Source organism: Physeter macrocephalus, chromosome 14 (genome assembly GCF_002837175.3).
Source record: "Physeter macrocephalus isolate SW-GA chromosome 14, ASM283717v5, whole genome shotgun sequence".
Classification (NCBI taxonomy): Eukaryota; Metazoa; Chordata; class Mammalia; order Artiodactyla; family Physeteridae; genus Physeter; species Physeter macrocephalus.
Window position 1 is genome coordinate 88,034,551 of NC_041227.1, and position 19,682 is coordinate 88,054,232.

The 19,682-nt window shown below is 41.0% G+C and overlaps 1 protein-coding gene across 7 annotated transcripts in view; it reads left to right on the forward strand.

Annotated features, from left to right (window-relative positions):
* Nucleotides 1-19,682, forward strand: part of STX8 (syntaxin 8) — a 251,274-nt gene that overhangs the window by 5,145 nt on the left and 226,447 nt on the right. For 6 of the 7 annotated variants that reach the window (XM_024127731.3, XM_055089710.1, XM_055089711.1 and 3 more), the window contains 3 exons: nucleotides 1,299-1,398; nucleotides 7,841-7,935; nucleotides 16,799-16,909. In XM_024127731.3, the coding sequence (XP_023983499.1) occupies nucleotides 1,299-1,398; nucleotides 7,841-7,935; nucleotides 16,799-16,909 (306 nt within the window). The remainder of the gene's footprint in view (nucleotides 1-1,298; nucleotides 1,399-7,840; nucleotides 7,936-16,798; nucleotides 16,910-19,682) is intronic. The other variant, XM_028498179.2, reaches the window with a different exon arrangement.

Consider the following 19,682-nt stretch of genomic DNA (forward strand, 5'->3'; position numbering starts at 1 on the left):
AATGCAATTGACAAGGAAATTTAGTTATTTCTGAGATATACATTTTAAAGTAATAACTAGAATTATGACTTATAACATTATACCAGAACATACAAGATTTTTAGGAATTTCATGTAATGTCTGAAACATTTATATTAACATATTTCCATACAAATAACCCAAAGTTTAGTATTAGTGTTTTTTTAAATTTAATTTTATTTATTTTTTTTATACAGCAGGTTCTTATTAGTCATCAGTTTTATACACATCAGTGTGTACATGTCAATTCCAATCGCCCAGTTCAGCACACCGCCCCCCCGTGGCTTTCCCCCCTTGGTGTTTAACATTAGGTTAAACAGCAGACTTTAATATTTTTTACTGGGCACTCCTGGAAAATAGGTTCGTCGTATATTCATAGTCCTTGCCCTTTAGGAGAGATGAAATATGTGTACACACTTAAGTATTTTCTGTAAAACAGATAAAAAGTAAAAAGGCTGTAAGCGAAGGAAAAAATAAGGGACTATTGCGGATTGATTGTGAACCCTTCAAAACCCCCAACACTGTTGAATAACAAATAGAAGCTCAGGACCTGCTTTGAGAGAATTCTGCTAAGCTTAGGTGTCAGGTGGGTGTGTGTCCTTTGGCCCCAGAGCACCGTGTTACCTGCTGATCTGTGTAGCTCTTCCCCAAATAGCTGCTCACCTGGCCTCTCACTCTCCATCCCTTTATCCTGCTTTATTTTCCTTCTTAGCCCATAGGAACACCTGACATACTATGTTTTGGTTTGTCTGATGCCTTTCTCCCTTCACTAAACTCCTTGAAAGCAGGGACTTCGTCCATTTTGTTCCCTGCTCTCTTCTCCAGTGCCTGGAGCAGTGCTCAGCACAGAGGCGGCCCTCCAGAAACGTTTGCTGAATGTTTTGTGAATGAACGAATCTGTATGCTTTATCAGCAGCCAGATAGCACAGTGGCTAGGAGCAGAGGCTCAGGGCCAGGCACCCTTGGTTTGCAGCTGGTGGTACCCATAGGGCAAGTCGCTCTACCTCTTTGTGCCTGATTGTCTCACGTGTATGATGGGGATGGTGACCCACCTCCCAGTGTTCTTGTGTGCATTAAGTGAGTTACTACAAAGGAAGCTTTGAGAATTGAGCCCAGCCTGTACTAAGTACCATTCAACCCCTGTTGCCATTACTGTTACAATTATCATCCTCCCTTCCTGTTTGCATTTGTGACTAGAATTACAAACTGAAACTTAGATTATGCAGAAATTTCCTTTAAAGAACCTTCAACATTTTTCTCCCTTTATGACTTGGGTGCAGGTTCTCCACCTACGATTCTACCTGCCAAATTGCACAAGAGATCGCTGAGAAAATTCAACAGCGAAATAAGTATGAAAGAAATGGTGAAAATACAACCAAGGTAAGACCAGGAATGAGTACTTCAAATGATTTGTTTGAGCTCTGAGGTCTGAAAACCCTCCCCTTTCTGACTCTGTGTGTATGTGTGTGTGTATGTATAGTGGCCTTTATGCTTACACATGTCGAATTGACATTACAACCAATCAGTTAATAGTTATTTAATCACTAGGACTAAATGAAGCATGGCATCTCTATAATTTCTCCTACTTTACCTTAAAAAGTTTCTAACAATTTCATAGTGTAGTTCCAAGGTTGGTACACTTTCCCCCAGATGGTAAATCTGTCAGGCTTTGCAGGACAAGAGGCCAAGTTCTCACCTCTTTGAGTACCCATTCTCAACAAAAGGATAATAGACTTTTTTGGCTTTTTACACTTTACATTTAAAAATGTAGGGGCTTCCCTGGTGGCGCAGTGGTTGAGAGTCCGCCTGCCGATGCGGGGGACGCGGGTTCGTGCCCCGGTCCGGGAAGATCCCACGTGCCGCGGAGCGGCTGGGCCCGTGAGCCGTGGCCGCTGAGCCTGCGCGTCCGGAGCCTGTGCTACACAACCGGAGGGGCCACAGCAGTGAGAGGCCCGCGTACCGCGAAAAAAAAAAAAAAAAAAAAAGTAAAAAATCATCCTTTGCTTGTGGGCTGTAAAAAAAAATGGTGGGATTTGGCGAGGAAATATGGTTTTTAGAAAACCATGAGTCCATGCCAATACTTTTTTTGCGGTACGCGGGCCTCTCACTGTTGCGGAGCACAGGCTCCGGACGCGCAGGCTCAGCGGCCACGGCTCACGTGCCCAGCCGCTCCGCGGCACGTGGGATCCTCCCGGACCGGGGCACGAACCCGCGTCCCCCGCATCGGCAGGCGGACTCCCAACCACTGCGCCACCAGGGAAGCCCAGGCGGACTCTCAACCACTGCGCCACCAGGGAAGCCCATGCCAATACTTTTGATTCTAATCCAACATTCACAGGTTTCTTTGTAACTTCCCCATTCTAAATTAGTATTTTCCTTCCTTCTCCCGCAGTGAGAACGCAGGTTTCCAGAAGCATTGATATGTTTTTGCTCATTTGGTCTCTCTTAGAGTTTATAGAAAATAGTTTCAGAATCATTACACAAGGGCCACTACAAACAATAAGTAAAGTTTGAGTTTGTGTCTTTGTTATTATTTTTTAAATTTAGAATATCCCCCTAAGGATACTGAGGTTATTCTGTTCTAAAGCTATTAGAATTGTTTCTTTTTTTTCTGTGTCTTATGCTCCCCTTTGTATCTATTGATATTCATTTTCAGGGTTTGCTTTTCTTCCCTATCCTTGCTGATACAATTTTTAATATGTAGAACATTTACCTAGTTCAAAAGTCAATATTACATACAAAGGTATACTCAAAGTCTTGTCCCCATCCCACTCTTTTCCATGCCTTCTTCACCTGTTTCTTAGAGGTAACCTTTTTTAAAAATTAATTTCTCATTTATTCTTCCTGTGTAACTTCTTGCAGAAATAGGCATTCAGGGGTGTGTGTGTGTGTGTGTGTGTGTGTGTGTGTGTGTGTGTGTGTGTATTCTCATTTCTGTTCCTTTGACACAAAAGTTACTCTTTTGTATCTTGCTCTTTTCACTTGATAATATATCATAGAGATATTAATTCACTGAGATCTTCTCAGTTTTTCTTAGGGCCTTATAGTCCTCTATTGTGTATACTCTAGTTCATTAACCTGTCTTCTAAGAATGGGCATTTAGAGTGTTTCCAGTCTTTTGCTGTTATGAATAATGCTGCAATAAATAGCTTTGTGATTTTTTTATTTTGTATTTGTATTTGTGGAGGTTCTTTTAAGGGTGAATTCTCAGAACCAGGGCATTTGTGATTTTTCTTTTACCTGTTGCCAAATTCCCCTCCACAGGATTTGTCACCTTTGGCTTCACAGCCTGGCCAGCAGAGGGCGTTGTCAATTTTCTGAATTTTTGCCAACCTGATAAGTGAGATAAAATATTTCAGTGTAGTTTTATTTTCTTCATTTTTTTAATTGAAGCATAATTGACTTACAATTGACTTATTATATTAGTTTTGGGTATAAGCATAGTGATTTGATATTTCTGTACATTACAAAATAATCATCAGATAAGTCGTTACCATCTGTTACCATATTACATTATTCCCTATGCTGTACATTACATCGCCTTGACTTACTTTATAACTGGAAGTCTGTACCTCTCCCTCACCTTCCAGTGTAGTTTTAAATTTGCGTTTTTCATACTCTGAATCAAGTGAAGTATGTTTTCACATTCTTAAACACTATGTATGTAGTCTGTAAACTAACTTCTTATCTTTTGCCCATTTTTTCTATTGGATTGTTGGTCTTTTTAATATTTAAGAGATCCTCATATATTAGGGAGATTAGCTCTGTGATATATTGTAATTATTTCTTCTCCTTTATCATTTGTTGCTTGACTTTGCTTATGGTAGCTTCTGTCATGTGAAAGTTTTAGTTTTTTTTAAATGAAGTTGACTATCAATTTTTAATTGCTTTGATATTTTCACTCATAGCTTTTGCTAGTTGTAGGTTATAAAGGAATTTATTTATGTTTTCTTCTAGCAAATGTATGGTTTCATTTTTTTACATTTAGATCCCTGATCCATTTAACCAGTATCATCTTCTTGGACTGTTAGATTGTTTCTAATTGTAAAAATGAGTTTTCAGTATGGCTGAATTATTGCCCAGGTTAGAATAAATTCCTCAATGTAGGATTTCTGGATTTAGGTTGTATAAAATTTAAGCATTTTGAAAATGTCTCAGAGTCACATTTCTACACCAATTCTGATTCACTTAAAAAAAAAAATCTTTCCCTGTTAGGTGAAAGTATACAAGAGTTTAATATGCATTCTTAAAATTACCTATGCCAGGGCTTCCCTGGTGGCGCAGTGGTTGAGAGCCCGCCTGCCGATGCAGGGGACGCGGGTTCGTGCCCCGGTCCGGGAAGATCCCACGTGCCGCGGAGCGGCTGGGCCCGTGAGCCGTGGCCGCTGAGCCTGCGCGTCCGGAGCCTGTGCTCCGCAACGGGAGAGGCCACAGCAGTGAGAGGCCCGCGTACTGGGAAAAAAAAAAAAAATTACTTATGCCATTGAACATCTTTTCATATATTTATTGGATGTTTGTATTTCTTCCTTTATGAATTACCTGTTGTATACATGTCCTTAACCTAGCTTTTTATTTCTTAATTTCCAAGTGTTCCTTATATATATGTTAACTAAGCTTTGATTAAGCTTTGATCTGGCATATTTGGTACAAATATTTTTTCTATTAATTTGGATTTTGATTTTATAAATGACTTTAAAATATATATATACACTTTTAAAAAATTTTATTTGAAATTATAACTATTTTTATTTATGGCCTTTTCTTATAGGAGAAGGGGAGATACTGCTTAGAAAGGCCTTTCACACCCAGGGATTATAGAAGTACTTTGCCTAATTATCTAAATTTTCGTTGAGCTTTTCTTCTCTTTTTTATCTTTTTTAAAACACATAAATCTTGGTAATATTTGAAATTTATTTCGTGTATTGTAGGCATCTAATTTTTTTTCCCATTTGCTAAATTATTAATCTCCCCCAAATATGAAATAGTCCATATTTCATTCGCTAAGCTCTTACACAACTGCACCGTTTCTGGACCTTCTGTTCTGTTGCACTAACGAAGCCGTTGGTAACTGCCAGCATCACACTCTTGTTGTTTTTTGTAAAGATTTAATATCTAATTGTTTAAGGCCCCCTTTGTTACCCATATCCGTGATCTTTCTATATTTCCCTTCATCCTCCTTTTAGAGCAATTTTGCATAGCTTTATTAAAAAGAATTTTGTGCTGTGCCTCAGTTACCACCTCCTCTCCGATAAAAGGACTCCAAGTAGGATTTTGGGTAGGTGTGTCGTATATTTATAGACTCAGCTGGGGAGCATTTACATTTCTGCAGTGTTGAGTGCTTCCTTTCACTCACTCCATCAGCAGTATTTCCTGCAGTTACTATACGCCAGGCACTGTGCTAGATATTTTTTAGATTTTGTTGATATTGTTAATGATGTTTTAAAATAATTTTTAAAAGTTCTCCCTATTACTTGACTTTAGGAATGCCCTAGATTTTTTCACTTTGTGATTGATCACGATCCTGAATTCTTTATCTGTTTCTAGTCATCTTTTAGGTGATCCTCTTAACTTTCCCAAACAGACTATTATCAATCTGCAAATAATGATAATTTCATTTCCTTCTTTCCAGCCCTTATGTATTTCTTTAATTTGTCTTATCATGTTGGTTAGAACTTCTACACCAAAGTTAAATAATATTGTAGTTAAGGCAGCACTGACTGATTTTTAGTTTTCTTTGTTTTTGTTTTGTTTTTAATTAATTTCTCCCATGCTGTATTAATCATATGTTTAGTCTGTTTTTAGTAATTAACACTGTTAGCTTTATTATTAGATTTTCTAACATCAAACTATTCTTAAATTACTCAGATAAATTCTACTTGGTGATGGTATATTGTCATTTTTAATGTAATTCTGAATTTGCTTTGCTAAAATTTTTTAAAGACTTTTACATTTATAATCCTTAAGGGAGATTGGCAAGTAGTTTCTTTTTTTCTGTTATCTCTGTCAGCGCTTGTTACCAGGGTTGTGTTAGCTTAAAATATGAGTTCGGCTTTCCATCCTTTTCTGTGCTTTGGAAAGCTTCTGTTAAATTATCATAATGGGAAATTTCTTCTGATTATGAAAGTAATAGTTTTCTTATAAAATATTAAGAAATCCCACTACTTAGAGATAACTACCCTTGATGTTTTGATGTCTTTAGGTCCTGGGTTGTTTTTTCTCTACGTGGATGACACTTCTTTTTATGACTTGATTTCTTTTTCTTTTAATGAATTATGATGGGTATCTTTCTATGTTAACAAATATAGATTTCAGTCATGCTTTTTTTTTTTTTTGGCCATGCTGCGCCGCATGTGGGATCTTAGTTCCCCGACCAAGGATTGAACCCGCGCCTTCTGCATTGGAGGCATGAAGTGTCAACCAGTGGACTGCCAGGGAGGTCCCCAGTCATGCTTTTTAATGGCTACATATTCTTTCATCTGTTGAATGCTTTTGATCTTTAATTTTGTAGATTCTTCTTAGACCTGGTGTGTGTGTGTGTGTGTGTGTGTGTGTGTGTGTGTGTTGTTCTTTTGTTCATTTGTGTGTTTGTTTTGCTCTTTCCTTTTTTTTTTCCTTTTGCGGTACGCGGGCCTCCCTCTGTTGTGGCCTCTCCCGTTGCGGAGCACAGGCTCCGGACGCGCAGGCTCAGCGGCCACGGCTCACGGGCCCAGCCGCTCCGCGGCACGTGGGATCTTCCCGGACCGGGGCACGAACCCGTGTCCCCTGCATCGGCAGGCGGATTCTCAACCACTGCGCCACCAGGGAGGCCCTGCTCTTTACTTCTTGAATGAGGAGGGATCTGCTTTCCTTGGCGTTTCCCCATAAACGTTGTGGGTGGGTTTTCTGTGGTTCCCAGAGGTATTAGAATAGTTAAGGTGAGATTTTTCTTGGCTGCTGATACCCTTGAGGGTTGCTTGATGTGTGTAGCCCTTGGCCAGCCTCTGCTGTTGTGCTGTGTTTTCCTTCTGTGACCCTGCTAATCTAAGGAGAGAGCCCCTGCTTCCACTGCAGTTGTATAATTGCTTCTTTTAACAAGGTAGCAAACTTGTGAGAGTGCCTTTTTAAACGTATCTCCAATTATATCCGTGGTTGACTATGTTTACTTTACATGGGCGATTCTATTTTTCATATTTTAAAATTCCTAAGAGGCTTCCTCCCCACCTCTCCACCATCCTTTAAGGCAGCACTTAAGAGTCACAAACAAAACTTTACTCTGGGTTTGTAAACTGGAGAAAATTCACACCTCCTGGAAAAAGAGTCCTATGTGGTCAACATTCCTCTTGTATAAAAAGGACACCCTGCTATAAAACTTTTAATGGGTTGTAAGTATACCAGTGTGTTTAGGGAGGACTGGCGGGGATGGCTGTAGGACTTGACGTCTTGTTCTTTGCAGCAAGGTTGAGGGAACCGTGGGGCTTTTGCTGGTGAACAAAGACTGGGGACATGCAATTTCCTGCGTGGCTCCGAGGTAGACAAATAGGATCCGAGGGGAGATGCTCAAGGGACAGAGTTCAGCTGATGGTGAGAGCAAAGTGACAGTTTCCAGTCAATGTCAGGGTTCAGGTATGGACCGGCTTACCAGCTGGTCAGGTCATAGGGCTGGGTATGAGCATTAGGTGGGTGGCTGGCCCAGGTGACTGTTAAGATTCCGTACAACCCTGAGGTTGTCGTTGCAGCCCTTCCTTGATTGAATCATCGTTTGTAAAGCAGCATTTACATGATATTTTTAGGAGACCTCACACCTCTGGACTAGCATACTCAGGCTGTGTTCTTTCCTTTTCAGCTTACCGTGACAATCAGAGCTTTGTTGCAGAAACTGAAGGAAAAGATCGCCCTTTTGAAGGACTTATTGCTAAGAGCTGTGTCAACACATCAGATGTATCCATGTAAACATTTCCACCTCTTGCTAGAGTGGGAGGACAAGCAGTCTTATTTTAAGAAAGGAAGGAATCTGGGCCACCCAGATTTTTCCACAGCTTGAGGAAGACCTGGTTTCCAAAATATTGCCTATAATCTCAATTTCTATTTTAAGCGTCTGTTACATGTTTTACAGTGAATAATATGCTGGCGAAGCAAGACACACAGCAGGAATTAACTTAGTTGGGTGTAACCTTAATAGTGCAGGAAGCTCATGCTTTCTGTTACACCAAGCCCCATGTTGCTACCTGTCTAGACTGCCTTGAAGGTGGTCCAGCAGGAGAACCTCCATGACACCCTTGAGCTGTGATTCTGCTTCTGTAGTTCCCAGAGTTTTGAACGATTCGTTTTCTTTTCTGAGAAGCCAGTACCAGTAGAAACGATGCATTTTTCCCCCAATTATGTAGATTATCGAGATGTGACTTCTTTGCCTTATTGTTCTAGAGGTCCAGACAGTTACCCCTGTTTTGGGAGTTTTTCGGGGGTGGGAGACACTTGCCTGAAGCAAGTTATGTCATCACCTCAGCCTCCCACCAACAATGTCAAGAATTAAAATATTTCTTTCTTGTTTTTTTCGGCCGTGCCATGCAGTGGCTTGTGGGATCTTAGTTCCCTAACCAGGGATCCGATCTGGGCCCCGGCAGTGAAAGTGTGGAGTCCTAACCATTGGACTGCCAGGGAACTCCCCCAAATATTTTCTTTCTTTCTTTTTTTTTTTTAGAAATTCATAATCTGATCAATTTAGGAAAATACACTTGACCTGTTACATAAACTAATCCTTTACCTCTGAGTTTCAAACTGACCTCAGACTGGTCCTCTCTTACCATTCCGTTCCATTGTCCTTAGTTTGTACCAAACTTTGGTATCTCGGGAAATGGTTGTCAGTGTCCAATTTTAAACATGGGAAAATGTAGGAATATAGCTTTTTAGATAAAACAGTAGAAGATGTTTTAAAAAATATTTCTCTCCAAGTATCACCACTGTATGTCACCAGGGAGGCTGGTTTAGATAGTTGCATGATTTCCAGTGTGCACTTATTAAAACACTAAGGCTTTTAAATATAAGTTTAATTTCAGTAAACAATTGGGCCCTTATTTTTAACACAGTCGGACTATTCTGATATGTTTAGTTTGTAACTTTACCCTCCATCTGGCATCATTTGTTACTGCACAGTCTATTATATAAGGAGTTTTTGTTTTATCAAAATGCACAAGTCTTAATATATAGACCTCAAGTTGGCGGAGCTGTGTTCTCCACTTTCAGTACTAAGTACTTGGAATTCTGCACCTGGGATCAAGGTGTGCAAACTCATTTTAATATTACCTAAATCGCATGTATTAGAAATGTAGTTAAATATTGTTTCCCAGTGTAATGTTAATAACTTTATTTGCTAACAGGTAACTGATTATTATTCATCTTATAACATTTATGTGCTAAACCTATAGGGCAAGAAGATATAAATTAATAACTTTTACCTTTTTCTATTAATAATTTCTGCTAGTTATTAATTATGGGGTGTACCAAGCACGCTACAGTAATAATTGACTTTGTTCTTCTAAATGCTTGCAGTCTGACCCTATTTTGAAATCTCGTAGACTCTGGTTTTGTGGTGATCTCAGAATTTGCTGAATGAAACACCAGGCATTTGAAAACACCAGAGTTATTAAGTACTCTGAAAATATGAAATATTTATGAAAATATTTAAGGACCATCATGTGAATAATTTAGAATTTCCCAGGAGAAATCAAAAACTCGTCTGGAATATAACAGCTTTCTTTAAAATCTAATTATTTTTTTCAAATAATTGGGTCTATTTCTACTGGAACTGCAACCAAAACTAGGGATGGAATTCAGATAATCTACCCCATGGGGGCGCTCATAAACCTCTGTATTTTCAGGGAGACCATTTCTTAGAATGGAAAGGAGGCAGCTTCTACGTTATGAAGGCCTCTATTTAACTCCCCTCTTCTTCCTCACATCTCCGCTTTCCCTGACCTTCCTCCTCCCAAACATATAAGATAATTCCGTGGCAGCTGTCATCCAGATTTAAGATGTATCAGATAGCAACTCGTCAGGCCTAGTAACCTCATATTATGAAGTTGTTTGGGTGGTTCATTCCCTTCTTTACAAAACAGGTATTGAGGCCAAGGCAAACTTGCACCTTAAGTCACTGATGAAGTTGGAAAGAAAGGACAGCATTCCAGCAGAGGAATTTTTTCACACCGAGGAGAAGAATATTTAAGAGCTTAAGTAACTTGCCCAGACCCCACTGCTAAGAAATGGAAAGCTAGGATTCCAATGCAGGGCTGTCTGAACCCAAAGCCACTTGTTTAAAAGCTGAATTCTACTTTAGTGATAGAATACAGTCCACTGTCACGTGGCCTGTCTTCAACTAGAGTTCCCTATTGCTTGGCATGTTGCTGTAATGCCAAGACAAATCTTGTTTATAATGCAAATCCTCAAGACCCTTCTTAATCATCAGAAAGATTAAACAGTCTTCACTGTGGTTTATTAGGTATACTTTATGATGTTGTAATTCTTAGAAAAATTTGTGTCCATAAATCGCCAGGAGAGTGACTTTTTAATCCTTTTTCTTGAGGCATAATTAATGTTGGGTGACTTTTTTAACATGAATATTTGAAAACCACATTTCCTTACTGTGTTGGGTAGTTGAGTTTATGGTACCTTACTTAATAAATTTATGCCTTTCTGCATTCGTGAAGTTTTCCAGGGAACACTAGGAGTTGCCAGAAAGATAAGTCCTATGAAAATGCCTTCCAAACAGTTAAATTCTGGGAGGTTAGGCCTAAAATGTTACTGTTCTTTCCTGAAAAAGTATTTTTCTCTGGCAAGAATAAATGTAAAATTAAAATGAAAGTGGTGTGCGTTCGAATTGGTTAAATTGCAATTCATAATTGAAAGTCCTGCAGCCAGAGAGTTGAAAATTGCTGAAAAACATTAACTTCTGTTCACAGTGCTTCTTGGAGGTGGGGATTATAATGGCCTCACCAGCTGAGAAAAGGTGTGTTTACAGGAGGGTGCATAGGAAATTTCAGGTAATACTAAAATTATTCTTAGAATTAGCTTTAAATGAAGCTTGTCTTTTTGTTGGGTTTTTCAAAGGCAGCACTTCTGGTACTTTAAAAAGAATTTTTAAAAATCACTTTACAGAGGGGTTCAGTATCAAAAGGTATTTTGGTCTCTTGGGAGAAGTCCTGTAGAAATAGTAATAATTATTATTTTTTGGTCGTGCCATACATCTTGTGGCATCTTAGTTTCCTGACCAGGGATTGAACCCAGGCCCCCAGCAGTGAAAGCACCGAGTCCTAACCACTGGACCACCAGGGAATTCCCTAGAAATAATTTTTTAAAATCCATAAATAACTCTGCTCCACTTTGTGTTTTTTGGGGGGAAAAAAAGATGCGTAGACAGGTAGGTAGATGGCAGGACAGATGCCCCAATCACCGTGTAACAAACCTGGATACATGTAGGTGTGGAGAGGCTCACTGGATAGATTTTAGGGATAGCCCCTCGGGGCTCCAGTGGAGGTGAACTGGTTCTAAGACACTGCCCCTGGCCATGACAGTTTTCACTGGTGTCTGCTATTGTGAGAAAAATAAGGACAAAATAACTTTTATTTCAGTAGAAATTTTCTGATTTATAGTCTGTTTACATGGTTCTCCCTCGTTTTGGGTATTAACATCTGCTTGCTTTTTCACCATGATAGTAAACGTAGATGAGAGTTTTGTCTCTTGTAGGTTTTGGAATGTCCATAGATGGCAAAATGTATAATTGGTCTATATAAATCCCCCCATCACCATCCCCGCAGTTTGTTTGGAAATATTTCTGCTCCATGAAATCCAAAAGTCTGGGCACCGTTGGAATACTGGGAACAACACTGGCTTTGGAGCCAGACAGAACTGAGGTAGAAGACCAGCTCCATCACTTCCCCGAGGCCAGAGAGCAACGTAGCCTTTCTTGACCTTAGTTTCATTAACCTGTAGAATAGGAATAATCATACTTGTTTTGCAGGTTGTTGTGAAAGTTGAAGAGAATATATTTAAAGCATCTCACAAGACAAGCCACCCCCATAATTGTGGGTGTTAAATAAAAGATAGTTATTAACCCTTTGTGGGCAAGTTACTTCTTTGTGCCTGTTTTCTCATTTGTGAAATAGGGATAATCAAAGTACACCCGGCTTATGGGATTGTTGGGAGGATTAAATTATATGCATAGAAGGTGTTTCACATAGAGTAAGCCCTCCTCGAGGATTAGCTGCTACTTACTATTTTATCATTGTTAAAATTACAGGCATCTTGGGAGAATTTACAGGTAGTCCTTTTATGGAGTTTATAATCAAGTAAGAAGGGTATATCAAAGCACACAGATAGTGATAGTATTAAGATACTACTTGCAAAATATGATCAGTGCTTTGAGGAAGATAAGGACCTGGCCAGGTACATAATAGATATTCAGCAGAGTTTGTTAACTTAAAAAAAAATAGTAAAATGAAAGGAATGAAGTACTGTGTGAGCCAGAAAAATCTTCTGGCCTCTGGGACCTTAAACTGTCTCTGTGCAGTCCTTCTTGCGGCAGTGGGAAGTAATTATGCTTCTCCAGAGCAATTAATTTGCACATAAGACTTGCCTAAACTCTTAAGCCTTCTACCATATAAGGAGAAACTCCAGGAGCTAGAGTGGGGGTGGGGCATCCCCTGGGTCCAGCACCATCTTTAGCCCACTCCATTGTAGGTTGGAAGTGCTTCCCAGGTTATATCAGAGAAGCTGGGCTGAGGCACGTTGGTCATGGGTATTGGTGATATGAAATCAGGACCCAGTTTCATTTGCAGCATTGCATTGCCATAAACTGGTTATAATTACATGTAAAATCAGCCTAGCCGGTGAAGAAGTACTATGGTAGCTAGCTCTTCTGTTTCCTTATTTGTCTGTTCTCTGACCCTCTTCCTTGGTTATTCACCACGTTGGTGGAAGAGGAGGTCCCAGCTCTGGCCACTGACTGTGTGCCCTGTGTTCTACTTGTCCTTCCTTACCCTGTCCTCGCTTCCCCCAACTACCAGGAGACCACATGCATGCAGTGTCACCACTGCCTAGACGATTCTTTGACCTCTCGTTAACAACAACTTCTGTATAGTAAGTGTGCTATGCAGAAGGGCTGGGCATCTATTTATTCTCTTCATCCTCCTCTACCCTCCCCCCCATCTCCTTATGCTCTGTTCTCTTAATAGATTAAAATAAAAACAGAACAAAGAGGTAGAGTGAGTGTTCCTAACTGGACAGTTTTCCAGTCGTCCCGGATTTACAGGGAGTCTCTGGGAATATTCTGAATTAATATTACCAGTATTGTTATTAACAGGATGCTAAGAAGTGGCAAAGTTAAGTGAGCAGTACTGGGGCCCTCAGGGTGGAGGAGCCCCTGGAACGTTTGGTGGTCAAACCCCACACGAGGTGGTAGGAAAGCCCCGACTTAGACTGGAAAGAGCTGGGCTCTAGCCCACTGTTGCCATTACCAGCTGCACGGGGCCCTGGTTTCCTGGTCAGAAGAACAAGAGACTCGGATATGCCTCTCCTAGTATCAGCTGTCTGTGATTCTGTTCTTCACTTCCTAATCTTCAAAACATAATCACCAAGTTTTATTGCTCCTAAAATTGATGTTCTTTGATTGTTAATTTATTCTCAACTAGTTTAATATCTGCTAAATTTAAAACTTGCCTTTAATGTTTTTATTTAAAAAGTACTTTCTACCTGTGTAGTTCTTATTTTTAACCAATGACTCTTCTCTCTCTTCTCCATCCCCATCCTATTCTAGCTCATTCTTTCATAGTTAATGTGTTAGTGGTTGGTACCTGCCATCACAGACTTTTCTAGGCATGAACAAATATATACACATGTAAATATACAATGCTTTTGACTACAGAGGGATCATATTATACGTTTGGTTCTGAAATTTTTTGTTCATTAGCATCTGATAGAGTCAAACAGTCCAAAACAATATTGGATGGAAAGTAAGTCTCCCTTACACCCTGAATCCCCAGTTCCCTTTCCTTAGAGGCAACTCTTTGTGTATCCTTCCGTAAATTTTAAGTGTATATACAAACATATATGTTTCTCTGATTTTTTTTTTTTTAATGTATGCAGTGGGAGCATACTATTCACTGTTTAGCTCTTTGCTGCTGCTTTTGTTTAACACTATTTTGGAGATTATTCCATACCAAATAACTTATGTAGCACTTAGTAAGTGCTCAGAAATGTTAATTATCATTATCATCGATACATAAAGAGCTTTCCTCTTCTCTCGCTCTCTTTTTTTGGGGGCTGCAAAACATACCATTGTAGAGCTGTGCTAGTTCCTTATTGACGGACCTTAGAGTGTTTCCAATATTTGGCTATTATAAATAATGCTGCAGTGAACATCTTTGTTCCTACATCTTTGTATAGACATGTGAATATATCTGTAGGAGAAATTCCTGTTGAAAGAATGTGCCTTTTAAATTTTGTTATGTATATAGAAGGCAATGTGGCAATTGGTTGAACCCATTTCCATTCCCACAAGGATGTCTGAGAGTGCTTGGTTCCTTGCCCCTTTCCAGAACCGCTCTGTCGTAGTTTCTTACCTGATGGGTGAAAGTGATAGCATGGTTCAATTTGCATTTCTTTTACTAATGTGAAACTGCATTTTTTTTCATTTGATTAGCATTATTGTTGTTTCTTTTTTCTATGCCCTATTACATCCTTTGCTGTTTTAAAATTTGCCACTTGTAATTTTATTTTGCAGATATTTAAAATTTTTATAGAGCCAGATTTAGTGTTTCCTTCATGGCCTCTGGGTTTTCATTCTTGACTAGAAAGATCTTTCTTACTCTAAGAGTATTAGAAAGTTCTCCAAAGTCGTCTTCTAACAATATGTAATTTTACTTTTTATGTTTAAACCCCTGAGCCAGTCAGATCTGTGCTTAATTGTAATATTGGACTATTGTTCAGCTTACGCTTGCTTGGATGGTTGGATAACTAAAATCCCAACAAAACCACAGATTGCCAGAGTAGGTTGAGCGTAGCACAGAAGACAAGGCTAATGAGCATTGTGATATAGTTAATAGTTTTCCATGATTAAAATTCAGTTTTGTCCTGTATACTTCAAGACATAGGTTCTGTCTCTCCCCACCCCCAGGAGCATTTTTTTTAGATAGAAGAGCCTTCTGCTTTGTTGACAATTTGCCACTGATTTGAAACACATTGATATTTATTCTTGGAGTTGCATTGATCAGAAGGCTAATATTTGGCCCTTTTATTAGTACAGAGGAAGGACTTAAGCTCACTGTTTCTTAGTTACAGTTGCTACTTCACGGTTTCCAAGATGGGTTCTTAAAGACTGTAGTCAAGCAGGAAACGGAAAAGCGAGGGTAGTCATTTTTCTCAGGAAAGCGTGGCATTCTGGAATGTTGAGAGAATGTATCATTATTTTTTAAGGATTCAAAGTCACTAACACTCCTTCGTTACAGTTACATTGGTTTGGGGGGGATTTATGATTTTTCTAACTAATATCTGTTACTGGGGAACATTTTTTTTTTTTTTTTGGCGGTACGCGGGCCTCTCACCGCTGTGGCCTCTCCCGTTGCGGAGCACAGGCTCCGGACGCGCAGGCGCAGCGGCCATGGCTCACGGGCCCAGCCGCTCCGCGGCACGTGGGATCCTCCCGGACCGGGGCACGAACCCGTGTCCCCTGCATCGGCAGGCGGACTCTCAACCACTGCGCCACCAGGGAAGCCCCTGGGGAACATTTCTGACGGGTTTATTTGCTTTTTTTGCTAGCTGGCCAGCTTTTTCTATTCAAAATTATCAACAAAAGTAGATTCACTGGGCCGAGGTTTTCCCACCCAGGGAAACTTACTTGATTCTGCCAAGTTCTCAGACTTCTGGGGCCTAAATGCAGGGTTTAATATCCCCTCTTGAAAGGACAAGTATCTATAAACCCAGAAATCCGAAGTAGTAGTCTCACTCTTTTACTGGAACCAGGAAAACTGTGGCCATGGATTGTGCCGGAAGAGGCGTGAGAGATTATCTGGGTGCCATATAAAGAAACAAATTCAAAAAGGTGAAGTAATTGGTTCAGGATCATAGGTAATGATCAAAATAGGACTAGCAGGCCTTTGGACTCCTAGTCGAGCATGCTTAGTAGATTAACACATTAAAATATGATTATTTCTTTGTAATTTTGTTTAGAATTAAAGCTCATGCAATGTATTTAATAAGCCGATGGTAACAGCTTTTTAGAGCAAATCTGTTGCATAAAGTAGCCCTTTACAAAATACATTCCAGGTGTGTTAATAGGTGTTCATTAACATGGAAGAAAGGGGCCACCCTAGAAAACTTTTCTTTCCCTTTTTCCTTTTTTAGCAGAATATCTTAGGGTATTAGTGTCTAGGAAAAACCCTTGACCACTGTGACCTAAAACTCAAAGCCTGATGACTCCCTGAGTCACACTGCCCTGGTGAGAGGAAGGACATTTCAGGGGTGGCCACTGGGAGGAAAATCGTGTTTACCAACTATTTCTCAGTGAAGGATCACGTGTGGCGGATCTGTGTCAGTGTTTGTAAGTCCCTCTGCAATGGTTCTGTCCAGGTCCTTTACCGGAAGGATCAGTGAAGTCTGAGGTTAGAGCAGGAGGAGAAGGTTGGTTCAGGCCTCTTCTGGGTAGGATTGATCAGAGTCTGTAACAGTCCTTTCTGACTTGGAGAGCTCACTTAATAACATAATAGGTCAAATGAGGTAATTCACCTGCTCTTGGACCTTAACGAGATACCTGCAGAACACAGCTCGAAGGAGACCGAAGACAAAACCTTTTGGATGATCTTGTAACTCGAGAGAGACTACTTCTGACATCCTTTAAGAACGAGGGTGCAGAACCAGATCTCATCAGGTATGATGTTTTCCTTTACAGGGATTATGTGGTGGGTGAAATTTATTTGCAGAGATTACAGCTGTTTCCTGAAGGGCTTAATTTCTTTTTTTTTTTTAATTTCTTTAACTAGTAAAATATAGTCTGTTCATTTATAGTGTTTGACTGTCATTTTCTATGCAATGTAGTTTTCATTAAATTTCTAGATTTAGTAAACCAAATATGTTCAGCTGAATCCCATCTTGGAGGAAGGCTATTTAGGTATAATACAGACAGTCAGAAAATGTCTTTTCATTCTTTAGGTTGAGCTTTCTGCTATGTTAGCTGCCTTTTAAACTCTGGAAGTCATGTTCTTATCTGTGTTGGAAAATGATTTTTTAAAGATTTTTTTGATGTGGACCATTTTTAAAGTCTTTATTGAATTTGTTACAATATTGCTTCTGTTTTATGTTTTGGTTTTTTGGCCACGGGGCATGTGGGATCTTGGCTCCCCGACTAGGGATCGAAGGAACCAGCACCCCCTGCTTTGGAAGGCGAAGTCCTAACCACTGGGCCGCCAGGGAAGTCCCTGAAAATGATTTTTTTTAATTGACTTGTTATAAAAGTGTGTCCTAAAGGTTGTGTAGTCCATGGCTCATGGAATTAGAGGCGTGGGGCCATTGGATTCTTCTCTCTGATCTTTGCTGGAGAGTCATTCACACTCTACAGAGTTGTCAGCTGCTCTGTACCCGGCTCTGCTGGAAGAACCCAGAGAAGCGGTCCGGCCTTCCCAGCTGAGGTTAATGACATCTTTAGAACTGGCCTCCCCCCTGCTTCTAGAACTCTCTTAAAGTCATTGTGGGAACCATCACAGATGAGATGAGGATAAAATCCGCCTCTCCCCGCCTTCCCCACGAGGGACGATGATGCCTTCATTGTGGGGCGGCAGCTTGTTCCTGGTTAGGAGTCACACTGCTTCCTAGGGGCGGTGTTTTTGTTTTTTTTTTAACGAGGCTCAGCCTCAGACAATTAAATCCAGGGGCGTGGAGGGCGTGGGGGGCGTGGTCATAGAGGGGCCCCAGGTGATTCTGATCTGCAGCCAGGCTTGAAAAACCACCGCCCAAGGGCGAGCAGAAGAGGATGAAGCGGCTGCCTGTCGGTCCTAGCCTTCTCGGGAGCGTGGGATCCAAGGTTTGTAGAAAGAAACGATGAAATTCGGGAAGCTAGATGAAACCTTGGAGCTGTTCGTTTGGAGAAGTAAAAGCCAGGAGTCAGGGATGGAGGAGCTGTGTCCTGGGCAGGGTTTGTAAGCGGACGCGGAAGCCTCCGGTGAGCTGGCTGATCCATCGCGGTGCCGGACACTGCTCGGGCGGATGCAGGAGTGAAGTGGGAGGGTGAAGGTGGTGATTCAGGGCTGGTGAAAAAGAACCGGTGAGCAAGGGTATCCGAGGCGAGGAGAGAGTACCCTCTGTCAGGGCGGGTCTTCACATCGAAGTCCAGAAAGGTAGTAAAGGTAGCGTGGGGCGGGAGAAGCAAATTTCATAGGGGAGGAGGGGGCCAAGTAGAGGTGATGTTTGGAGGAGAAGACACGGACGTCCTTCTCTGTCGTGGAGGTGGCCGTTCTGACGCCTAGTGACGGTGACTGTTGGGTGAGAGCCTCCTGTGTGTCGGGCTCTGCTTCTCTTCATTGTCGTTTAATGATATTGAGGGGCCAACTTGGGCCTTAGGTCGTTTTGCCCCCCAGGTTTTAAAACCTGCGTATTAAAAAATTGGGCATTCCAATAATTAAAATCATTTGAACAACAACAAAAATGGCACTCTGATTAAACTGCATTTTACAGCCCGCAGGACACCTCGGACCAGCTTGCTCTTTATTCTAGATTTCACTGTCGTCCCACCCAGCTCCCTCCTTCACCAGCATGCAAGTTCTTTTCCTTCCCTGCCAGCCAGACAGGTGGATGGGAGAGGCAGGCGCAGCCTTCGTTGTCGGTAGTTTTCCATTCTTTGATGTGGAAAGGGGCAGCACAGTCATTTAAACTTGATCCAGCCTCTTTGCATCTTACAAAGTTAAACAGCTAAAAGAAGTAAAATAAGGCAATGCTTGTGGAATGTACAGCGCCTATTGGCGGCGCACGCCTCATTAGGGCTCGCCTGCTTGCTTCTCCTGTTCAGTCGTTTATTTTGAAGGCAGTGGATTTTTCTCTTTCGTTTCTGTTTTCTTCAGTTTCGACTTACCGAATTTCTCAATCTCGGCCATATCGGGTTAGTCGGACATGGCTGCAGAGGAAGAGGAGCGAGTTACCAGCGAGCGGGGTCTGGCCTGCGCAGTGGTCGCTGCCGAGTCTGGGCCTTAGGTCTTCCTGGGGGGGTATGGTTGATTTTTGGCCCCCCGCTCACTTGGGTTGACGAAAAATAATAGAAAAGAGTCTTATTTGAGCCAACCTGAGGACTAGCCCGGAAGCCTGCTTCCCAGATCACTCTGAGAAATGGCTCCAGAGGAGCAGGGTTTTTAGCACAGTTTTTTATATCTTGTCAGAACAAAGTACATTAAACGAGTCAGGGATACATTTCTTCAAGGTTTCAAAAAAACAGACCAGGATGTATACGTACAGCAGCTACAGGATGGACTTGGCACCTGGGAGGGGACTCTTATCAAAGGAGGATTAACATTGGCGTCTCGGGAAGAGGGGCCTTTAATCTTTATTTTTAACATGGACGGTCTTTGCTTCTGGTTAGTGCGCCCTTTTCTTTAGTAATTAAAGCAGGTGTACAACGTATGTTTGATAGGCCACAAACGGGCTGTTTTAGGTAGCGT